The 11,971-nt window shown below is 39.7% G+C and overlaps 1 protein-coding gene across 2 annotated transcripts in view; it reads right to left on the reverse strand.

Annotated features, from left to right (window-relative positions):
• Positions 1-11,971, reverse strand: part of atg4b (autophagy related 4B, cysteine peptidase) — an 81,252-nt gene that overhangs the window by 44,663 nt on the left and 24,618 nt on the right. For both annotated transcript variants that reach the window (XM_043701722.1, XM_043701723.1), the window contains one exon: positions 1,523-1,624. In XM_043701722.1, coding sequence (XP_043557657.1) covers positions 1,523-1,624 — 102 coding nt within the window. The remainder of the gene's footprint in view (positions 1-1,522; positions 1,625-11,971) is intronic.

The following is an 11,971-nucleotide window of genomic DNA, read 5'->3' on the forward strand; positions in this document are numbered from 1 at the left end:
TGTGTGGAATGCTCTGCCCCAGAGGACAGTGGAGGCCCAGTCTCTGGATTCATTTAAGAAGGAGTTGGATAGAGCTCTCAAAGATAGTGGAATCAAGGGTTATGGAGATAAGGCAGGAACAGGATATTGATTAGGAATGATCAGCCATGATTATATTGAATGGCGGTGCAGGCTCGAAGGGCTGAATGGCCTATTCCTGCACCTATTGTCTATTGTGTATTGTCAAAAGCAAAGAAATTATGATAAACCTATCTGAAAGATTTTCCACACATCAGCTGGAGAAATATATTCAATTGTGGGCACATAAGAAGGAGAAAGTGGAGAAGATACTGGAGGGATTCATGATAAGTTACATAGGGTGACCGGATATGTCATGGTTGTTCTTCTTGGGGCTGAAAAGGTTAGGAGATTTGATAAATATGTAAAATAATGAAGTTATTTTATAGAATAACTAGAAACTATTTCCAGTCACAGAAAGGTCAGTAACCGGAATACACAGTTTTAAGATGACTGATAGAAATAAAAATGAGGAAATACTGTATATTGTTTTTACATGGCATGATTACATGATCCAGAATGTATTGCTGGAAAAGAATAATGAAAGCAGATTCAATGGAACTGGATACATATTTAAAATGGGAGGGGGAAAAGAAGCAGGGCTATTGAGGAAGAACAAGAAAGTGGATCTAGTTGGATGGCTCAACCAAAACTCTGGGACAGGCCTACTAGATTTATTGTCTTCCTTCAAGGCAGAGCCAACCAATTTATTCAAAATAACCTCACGTGGATCACAGAATATAAATGGAAGCAAGCAAAAAGTACATGTCAAAAGGAGAGCATCAGAACAAGATCTTTTATTCAACAGATTAAAAATATGTGAATAAATTGACCAGGTCAGACTAAAAGAGAGTCTTTCAAAATTCACTTGGGCTCTGCTCTGAACTAGCAAATTTAAATGATATCTTCAGTGATCAAACAGCCTTTTCCAATTAAAGTTGGATTTTAAAAACACAGTTAATACTAAGTACTGATTGTACTAATTTAAATTGACTTTCAAGAGAGAAATCGAGTTTCATTCCCTCTGGATGTTGTGATGTTACTCCACCACTATCACTTATTATTCTGGTTCAGCTTCTTTCCCAAACTCCTGATAATAAAGTCTATGCTGCAGAGTTAAGCCAGCGTCGAGAGTGTAGTGCTGGAAACACACAGCAGATCAGGTAGCATCCGAGGAGGAGGAGAATCAATGTTTCGGACATAAGCCTTTCATCAGGAATTTCGGGCTTTTGCCCAAAATGTCGATTCTCCTGCTCCTCGGATGCTGCCTGACCTACTGTACTTTTCCAGCACTACACTCTCGACTCTGATCTCCAGCATCTGCAGTCCTCACTTTCTCAGAGTTCACCCAGCAACAGCCAGCCTCTAGTCTAGTCCAATACCAGAAATAGTCTACCTTCCGTCAACTACCATCATCAGAATCCCCTGCCGAACCAGTCTCCCTGTGAGCACTGTGTCCCAGTACCTGTGAGTGCACTGTATTTTGTTCCTAAAATCCAAACTGGCTCTGTTGTTTCTGGAAAATCTTCAAAATCGCCAAACCTCAAGGTGTCGTACGTTAGAGTAGCTGGGAAGAAATAAGAAAATGAGTTACAAACTATGAGAGGATTCTGAAGATGAATACAATTGCAGAACTTTCAATCTTCTTTATTCCATCTCACCTGACACCCATTCTTTTGTAAACACATTAACATAGACAAGGTGGCATTGCCAGTCAATGATGATGGTGTACTAGCTTCTGAAACTATGCCACATTTATACATATATAACCTGATGGTTTCATCATTTTTTTTCAGTCACACCTTTCCATGTCAACATGTCTAAATTAGGGAACCTTCATGACAACACTTCAATAATTGCACATCTGATATACTGAGGTTTGCAGTCCTAACACTTAGATTCACACTAAATTTCCTATTGGCTTGTATTCTTGTATTCTAGTCCCTTCATCCACCAGTCTGCTCCAGCCTTTGGTCCCAACCTGGCTCAAGCAAGCTTTTGAACATTTGGTGGGGGAGAGGAGGAAGGGAACACGGAGTATCAAAGAAAAGGGGGTGGGGGTGGGGGTGGGGGAGGGAGAAGTGGTTTGGCAAGATGAAAGAAATGGAATAAAATAGAATGCACAGGGATGACAGAAAGGAGAAGACAGGAACATGGGCTGAAAGGGCTGATGAGGGTACATAAATGACAGAAATAAGGTTTTAATAGACAGCTACAGAGGAGGAAACGGGGAGCAATGATTAATTAATAGAGGATAAGCAAGGAAAAAGTGAAAATGGAAGGATCTATGTTGCAAGAAGAGTAAACAGGAGGACAATTTAGGGGAATTAGAGGGAGACTGAGGTTATAGTCCACCTAAGCAAAAGGCTTCAAAGCCAACAATTAATAATGGGTTGCCATATGGATGAACACATCAGAGAAAGGATAAAATAAAAACACAGTGGTAGAAAAACCCAGGTCTCTTTGACTAAAGGTTAACTCTACTTGTTTCCTGTCAGACCTGCTGAGTTTCTCCAGCAATTTCTGTTTTTATTTAAGATCTCCAGTATCCAGAGAACTCTGCTTTTATTACATCAGATAAGGTGATGGGAATGTCGCTTTGACACTGTCTCCTTCTCTAATCAGCTCCGTTCCATGATCCATATCCCACAAGCCATCATCTGGACCTATCATCCACAAGTTAAAACATAGAACAAAGTGTTTCTAGCTCATGTTCCCTTTTGTTTTGACGCGTGGCTGTCAAGATTGCTTTAAACCACATGGGTATCAGGTCTCACTTTTGTTTTAGTGAAAGTATCTTTTGTTGGGGAACAGGTTCTCTGTATGTTCCAAATGACTGCCATTCAGCTTTCAAGAATGAACTGCTATAGAAATATTCATAAATAGCTGTTCAGTATGACAGAACTTGAGTTTTGTTAAAAGAAAAAGACATTTTGTCAACACTCTTCATATCGCATTCATCAGGGCAATTCACAAAAATACCAATAAAAAGGTAAAACAACATTTATGTTGTATGACAGAACAATGCTGAAAAGCTTTGACATAATGTGTCTTTTTCTAAAGCAATACTCAAACCAGTTGCACAAATTTGTCTAAATGTGACAGATAAGTAAGAGGGTGCATGGGGACGATCAATAAATATGCATAAACGTACTGTTCTATCAATAATGAATAGAATACTGCAGGATCGTATGTTGCAAAGAATTACAAATGGCTGCAATTGCAGTAGGTATTGTGGTGTGGCAATGAAAGGAAGGTCTGGTTGTGAAGTATATAGTGAGTTAGTAGTGGGCTTGGGATTTCAAATAGAAAATTAACAGGCTGCTAGAAGCACATTCATTATCAGGTTATGCCCGTGTGAATTGCTGATATCTCCATTGGGTTTATCATGAGTGGCTGGAGCTTTGCTTAAAGAACATTCAAGAATCAATCATAAATTTATCACCACTCTTGGCTTTATTTCCAGAAAGTCACAAAGATGTAATCCAAGCCAACACACTGGTGCAGTGCAGACTGTGCTGCACTGCCAGAAGAGACCCTTCAGATGATGTTAAAGTAAGGAAGCGACAGCTCTCTTAGAGGAAGGCAAAGAATCCCCTAGCCAATGAAATGTAACAGATCACTCCCCAGTATTTTAGCCAATAGTTACTTCTAGACTAACAATCAACATGCGTTACCTGATCATTATTACCTTGCTCTATGGAATCCTGTTCACAATTTATCTTTTGCATTTCCCACATTATGACAGTGACTACACTTCAACCTACTTGATTGGCTGAGAAGCATTTGGAAATGGCCTGAGGTATTGGGAAGGCACTATGTAAATATAGAGTTGTGTTATTCGGTTGTTAGTTGTGTTGAACTAACTGGAGGAACTGAGGGGCAAAGAGGACTGGAGAGGGCTAAACAGTTGTTAGGAGCTCATAAGGTCAGGAAGTTGAGGAGGATTGGGAAAATAAGATGTGAGCAGGTTGCAAAGAGGCTCAGAAAGAATTTTGGCATGTTAAAATGTGGTAGATGTAGAGATATGAAAAGTCATCTGTTTTGATACAAAAAGTAAAAAAGCATACTTGTTAAAAGCTGAAAGATTGGGAAACATTGTTTAGAATTATATGAATCAGTTAATAAGCAAATGCAGCAAGCAGCTTGTGAGCCGTTTGGACAAAGGGATTGGAGCAGAATACGTATTACTGTAACTGTGTAGTGCCTTGATGAGGCTAAACCCAAATCATAATAAAAGCTTGGAGCTTCCCCAGAGTGCTATCAAGCAACATTTTGTATCAAGCAACATATTTGGACACATGGTAAAAACTGAATCAAAGATTTTAAGGGGCAACTTAAAGAGAAAAAAAAGCAAAACAGAGAGGCAAAAACATTTATGGAGCGAATTCCAGAGCTTAGACAATAGGCAGCTAATGTTGCGGACTTGCAGTGCACCAACGAGAAATAGAATGGTGCAAAGGACAGAGCTAATGTTAAGAAAGCATGAAAAAATGCCACTAAGTGATTCTCTGGTTCTGACTGGATAGTTTAAAAAGGAAAAGAAAAGGAATGCAGTCATAACCAGCTGGAAGATAATGGGAGAGATACTGGATGGTCAACTTTGTGACTGTGGCAGGCAAACCACACTAATGTCATTTGTGATTTTGATCACAGCCATTTCAGTGTTGTGCAGAAAGTTGGTTGGTGGGATTTTTAAAGAATGCTCACAAAAATGGGCAAGATTTGAAAGGTAACAGCCTCTTCGAGGACTTTGGGAAGTTGAAGTTGAGGCAATAGCTTGCGAGTAAAACAGGATTAAAGGTTTTTTTGATGACAAGGGTGATGACATCAAATATGCAGGGGTGGGGTACAGTACATGATTAGATGGGGCTGTTAACAGTAGCAGCTAACACAGGAGTCAGGAAGGGAAACTAGGTAGTCAACTGTTTAATGGGAATAAGAATAAGAGAGGTGGAACAAAGTTACTTGAACCAGATGAGTTATGGGAAGAGGAGAAAGCAAAATGCGAAAACAGGACTAGGTCATTGAAACCTTAAAGAAAGCTTGATTTAGTGGGCTAGGAAATGTAAAAAAGGGAAATTATACAGGCAATGGATTGGATGGTCTTAGTGACAAAGAAATCCATGAGCTCTACAGGCACAGCAGTAGATGGAGACAGGTTTGAGAAGGCTGTTTGTAGTAGAGGAAAGAAGCCAGGAAGTTATCCTTCCATTCCAGAATGAAACAAAATGCTGGTATGAGGGCCCAGGAGTTCTGGCAGTGATTGGTTGAAACTACTGCCCACTATATCTATACAAATCTGTTTCCCATGAAGACTGTATGAGGAGAATGACGACAAGGGTAATAAAGACTGAGGCAAAGGTGGAGCTGAGAACATGGTAGGGAATAACAGTTAGGAATATGAAAATGACTTGGAAAATTTGTTTTCCCAAGGATGGACACAGGCAAATATTTTGGAAGAAACAAGGTGGTGTAGATCAATACAAGGAAGCGATTAGAACTGGCCGAATTTATGATGTGTCATAATATGTCTGAACAGATTGATTAAAATAACTAGTAGTTCTGGATTCTGCGTGAAAAAGGTGAAAATGATGTTTGTGTTTACAATAAAACCCTGTAACTCTCAAAATCTTCTGCTGTAAAATTCACATATGGATATTAGTATGAAACAGTGGGAGGAGAGAGAGAGACTGCAGGGGATTGGTTGGGTGAGTGGACAAGAGCATGGAATACTACAATGTGGTGAAGTGTAAAGTTATTCCCATGTAGGAAAAAAAATTAAACACTTTTTGAATGGTGAGTGCAAATATTTGCATGAGGGTGTATCTGTTCATAAATTATAGGAAGTTAATATGTAGGTACAAACTACGAAGGCAGAAAATAGCATGTTAACTTTTATTTCAAAGAAACTTTTGTATTTAAGTAACCTTGCTGAAACTTTTACAGGATATTGGTGAGGGAAATGTACAGTTTTGGTCCTGATACCCAAGAAAGAAAATATTTGCCCAAGAGTGTGTAATGATGATTTGTAGGACTGGTTCGTTCAAAGTTAAAAATCACACAACATCAGGTTATAGTCCAACAGGTTTAAATGGAAGCACTAGCTTTCAGAGTTTTGCTCCTTCATCACTCACCCAACCACCTGATGAAGGAGCAGCACTCAGAAAGCTTCCAATTAAACCTGTTGGACTATAACCTGGCGGTGTGTGATTTTTAACTTTGTACACCCCAATCCAACACCGGCATCTTCAACTCATGGTTCCTACAAGGAAGGGATTTTCCTACAAGGAGAGATTGCATAGACTAGGGCAATATTTCCTAGTTTGGAAGAAATAGAGGTGATCTAAATGAAATATGCATCATTCACAAGAATCTTGACAAAATGCTGTTTTTCTTGGCTGGAAAAGAGGGGTCAAGGATGATTATGTAGACAGAAATAGGTAGACATTTATTTACTTAGCCTTATAAATCTTTGGTATCGGAGTATCTGTGAATGCTTGATCGTTGAATATATTGAAGACAGAGGTTAATAGATTTTTGCCTCTTAAGGGAATACAGAGGAGATAGCATTGCAATAGTAGTGCCACTGGGCTAGTAATTCAAAGACCCAGGTTAAGCTCTGAGGAAGTGGGTTCAAAGCCATCACAGTAGCTGGTGAAATTTAAATTCAACCAACCAATAGTAAACATGCAAACCAGTCTCAGTAATGGTGACTATGAATTTTCTTTTGGTTTAGATTCTCATTGCACTCATATCGTTGTTTAGGGAACAAAATTTGCCATCCTTACCTGGTCTACTCTATATATGACTCCAGATTCTTAACTGCCCACTGGAATACCATTGTAAGCTACTTCCCTCAAGAGTTATTAGGAATGGGCAACAAATACTACCCTAATTCCATGACAGAACAAAGGAATTAAACAGGGAGATTGTGTGGGAAATTGAGGTACATCAGCGATTGGATGGCACAGCAGGCTCAAAAAGGGCTGGGAGCCAATGCCAACTCCATTTCTTTTCTTACATATTTTTGTGATACGTACAATGAACAAAGACTTGATGGATGAGACATCGCATCATTATAATTAACCTTGTGCGTCAGAGGTCACTGCTAACTGACCGTTATGCTGTTAAAACAAAGTTTAGACTAGAATCAACATTTTTAAAAACTTCTTGATAACTTTATTTTTCATCTATCACACAAATACACCAACTTGATGCTGTTCAATATCTTTCAAGAGTCAGACAGCATTGTAAAATGGTGTTTTTACAACATTGATGGCAGTGTTTCTTGTTGATGAGGCAGTTGAACATAAATAATAAAAAGCATCAGCCTTGCCATTTGCTTATCAATTACTTAATAAGCCTTAGGTTATTTTATAACAGGCTGAAATGAAAGCATGGTAGAGCAACAAATTTCCGGGATTATTTAATGGTTCACTAAAGAATCTCTTTTCTTAAAATCCATTAATTTGAATCAAAGATTGAATTCCAGAGGCGAGGGGAGACTGACAGCCATTGACATCAAGGCCAGATTGACCAAGTGTTGTATCAAGGAGCTCCAGCAAAACTGAAATCAATAGGAATCGGGGCAAACTCTCTGCTGCTTGGAGCCATACGTAGCACAAAGGAAGATGGTCTTGGTTGTTGGGAGTTAGTCGTCTCAATTTCAGGACACCCCTGCAGGAGTTTGCCAGGACAGTGTCCTAGGCCCAACCATCTTCAGCTGTTTCATGAATGACTTCACTGCAGCCAGTAACTAACCTTGTGACTCTCCAAAACCTGTCCATCATCTACAAGGCACAAGTCTGGAGGATAATGGAATAATCCTCACTTGCTCCAATACCACTCAAGACGCTTGACACCATCCAGGACAAAGCAGTTCCACTTGACTGCACCACATCTACAAGGATCCACTCTTTCCACCACCGACGCTCAGTTGCAGCAGTACTAACAAGATGCACTGCAGAAATTCACCAAAGATCCTTTGACAGCACCTTTCAAACCCACAGTCACTTCTATCTAAAAGACAAGGGCAGCAGAAACATGGGAATGCCTGCAAATCACTCATTATCCTGTCTTAGAAATACATTATCATTTCTTCAGTATGGCTGGGTCAAAATCCTGGAATTCCCACTCACAGGGCATTGTGGATCTACCTAAATAGTACACGGATTGCAGCAATTTATGAAGGCAGCTCATCCCCACCGTCTCAAGGGCAACTTGGGACAGGCAATAAATGACGGCCAACCAGCGATGCCCATACCCCAGGAGTGCATAAAAAAATTCTTATCAGATTGCTCTATTTGTCAAACCATTTCAAAAAACACAAATTAAAATGCAATACATTGACAAAGTTTAATGTAAATAAATGCAAAAAGAAATAAGTCCTAGATTCAATGTGGATTGTTGATAAAGATCAGTAATCAGTCTCTCAGTTGGAGTTATTTTTCTGTTTGATTGCTGATATGTGTGTTTAAAGGTTTCAGGACAGTTACCATGCAAGCAAGTTTCTCAAAATAGGACTTTGAGCTGCTCAATAGTTGTCATTTTTGATTGCAATAGTATCAAGGTAAAAGTCAACCTGCTGGCAAGTAATTTAAGAAAAGGATACCAAGCTACTTCAAACTATTGTTATGAAGGCACTAATTAATAACTTTTTTGAGAATTCGTGTTTCATGGATTGTGATTATTTATTCATTTAAAAGATCAAGCAAAGAATTTGGCCTGTTTTAAGTTTGAAAAGATTATAAGAATTCTTTGGACATTTTTCATGCTGGTGTTAGCCAACCGACCACTGAAAATGCTGACTGAAAGAAAGACGGGGACAAAGAAACCTTTCGGACTGGGTTTTGGCAGGAGTGTAATTTTTGGAAGCTCCAGAGACTGCTCTGGTGTTTTGCTCTCTCTCCAGTTTTCCATCAACATATTGAATTTTTGAATGCTCTGAGAAAGGCATCCCAGTCTGTAGAAAATAAGTGAATGTTTCTGGAGGTCTGCTGAAACTGCACTGACCAGTAATTTTGGAATTCAAGCAAGATATACATTTGTACTTGCCTGTGAGCAGTCCATTGTCAAAGGATTTCATGAAGATCTGGTATCCATGTTTTGAAATTATTAATTGAACTGGCAAATTACAAATCCTTATTTTTTCTTTGTAATTTATCCCTGAACGGTGTCTGTCACAGTAGGGGTTACGATGTGTTTTAAAGTTACATGAATAATAAATTGTTAATTTTTGTTGACATTGGTTGTCCAAGATCAATAACATCCGATTAGGTACAACTGAGCAATTCAAGATCATTGAATGTTTTGGATTCACAACAAAGTGAAACTAGTGAGTGAAGCTGATTTGGTTTGGTTTGCCATCTGGGTCATAACAATATCTCAACATTATGCAGTAGTGCAGGATTCTCACTCAAAATATGTTGCTAAAATGTAACCAAATTCGTGAGTTCATTCATAAACAGAGGACTTGCTGGGTGGGCCACAGTGAAACCTCAGGTTCACCTAATTTGCAATATCATGGAGTCATTGTAAATGCTTGGTTGGTCAAAAGGTCTGCAACAAGTCCAGATATGAGACAACTCCAGTGTTAGAAAGCTTTAGGAACCACAAATTCAAAATCACTATTTCTGCCAAGCAGATTATTCTTGCCACATGCATCTCAAATTGCACATATGCTCCATCTCAAAATACAAAATGCTGAGAAATATTACCAATTTGAGTGAATCATAATTGTTAACTTCCACTGGCTGCTGAGGGAATCCATTCCTTGGATTGACCATTGTTCTAGTGAGGCAATCCTTGAGCGGATTAATTTTGAATTTAGCAGCTTCAAGCGCTGGCAATGACCTATGGTTCTGCTCAAGTGGAACAGCAATTCGTGGTCCACATCAAGAGTGTCAGCCTTTCAGTCTGCAATGCAATTTCATCTGCCCAATGTATGCTGCTTAAGATTTCTTACATCTTGGAAACAAAAATCTCCAAGACACTACAGGTTGTTCTCCTATAACGTTGTAGTTGTGTTCCAGTGAAATCTCACTTAATTGAAAATCATTTAATATAAAATAATGGGATATATGGGAAAAGTGGGGTTAGGGACAGACGAACAAAATATCACTCACAATTGCTCAAAGAAAATCACCCAAAAGTCTATCACACAATGTAACAGAGCCCGAATGAAGGTTCATTTCACATTTATTAACTGAAACAAAAGTAAATTTAACACAGTACATCTAAAAAAATAAGAAAGGTGCTCTCTGTACAGTACCTCTCACAGAAAGTTGTTCTGTTGGCAGGTGACATTGGCACATGCGCAGTATGGCACGAGGACCGGGACTGGCAGTGAGCATGTGCAGAATGGCGCAGAGATTTTGGTGCATGCGCAGAATGAAACACAAACCAATCCCGCTGGAATCGTGCTATGGTGAACACAGGTAAGTGTTCTCAAAAGCACTGTTCCCTAATTCTTCAGCGATGTTATAGCCAAATCACTCTGCCGAAACGTGTGTTATCCTAGAGCTACCTGGACTTTGACTAGACTTGAATAGACTTTGAATAGACTCAAAAAGTTGCATCGCGTCTCCATCTTTCTGAAGAACCATAAGAAAAACTAATCAGACCTCACACTGCGCACACTCTACCTAGGGTTTATACATTTGCAGAGAATGTTGTAACAGACACATGTATTGACTTAATGCTGGTTCCACTTACAAATTGGCAAGCAAAGTGGTGGGAGCCAAGCCACTGGCATAGATTAGGCAGAGAGCTTTGTTTCCAGACTTTGGATTACTTTGAACTTATATTAAACTGGCATGGTTTGATTCCAGCACAGGTGACTGTCGACATGAAGCTTGCACATATTTCCAGTGTCTGCATAGGTTTCCTCCCACAGTTCAAAGATGCGAAAATTAGGTGGCTTGGCCATGCTAAATTGCCCCTCGGTGTTCACAGTTGTGCAGGCTAGGTGGATTTGCTATGATAAATGCAGGGTTACAGGGACAGGATGTGGGGGCGAAGGCAATGTTTTTCGGAGGGTCGGTGCATACATGACGGGCTGAAAGGCCTCTACCTGCACTGTAGGGATTCTATGATTCTAAGTGATGGGATATCAAATCGGGCCACAACAGAAAATATCTGACGCACTCACTCTCAATTATCTAGACCCTTTAGAATTTAAAATCAACACTCATACCACACCTCAATCTTACCTTTCCTGATGAGAACTTGGGCAATTTACACGAACATTGCCCACAATCCAGTCCCTTTATTCCCTCATTCTTTCAATAGCCATAGTTTCTCACTTGAAATTTCCAGATAAAGATTCTAAACAGTCCATCAAGTGGGGACACACCTACAATTTATTTACAAACGAGTAATATTATGTCACTATCTCAATTTGATTATTTATTGCATCCCAAGATCTGATTTTCTTGACATTCAGTTTTACAGAGTTAAGCCACTGTCTGGTTTCAGCGTCGGCCATCATTTTCTCAAACAGAAAAGTGTAATGCAGTTCATATGCCTCCTGTGTCCTACCCTTCCACAACTAATCATTCCACTGACAAGTAGTAAATAAACTAGAAAACCTAGGTAAAAACAATGACTGCAGATGCTGGAAACCAGATTCTGGATTAGGGATGCTGGAAGAGCACAGCAGTTCAGGCAGCATCCGAGGAGCAGTAAAATCGACGTTTCGGGCAGAAGCTCTTCATCAGGAATAAAGGCAGAGAGCCTGAAGGGTGGAGATAAGCTAGAGGAGGGTGGGGATGGGTAGGGGAGAAAGTAGCATAGAGTACAATAGGTGAATGGGGGAGGGGATGAAGGTGATAGGAGAGGGTGGAATGGATAGGTGGAAAAGGAGATAGGCAGGTAGGACAAGTCTGGACAAGTCATGGGGACAGTGCTGAGC

The sequence above is a fragment of the Chiloscyllium plagiosum genome, chromosome 13, assembly GCF_004010195.1.
Source record: "Chiloscyllium plagiosum isolate BGI_BamShark_2017 chromosome 13, ASM401019v2, whole genome shotgun sequence".
Taxonomy (NCBI): domain Eukaryota; kingdom Metazoa; phylum Chordata; class Chondrichthyes; order Orectolobiformes; family Hemiscylliidae; genus Chiloscyllium; species Chiloscyllium plagiosum.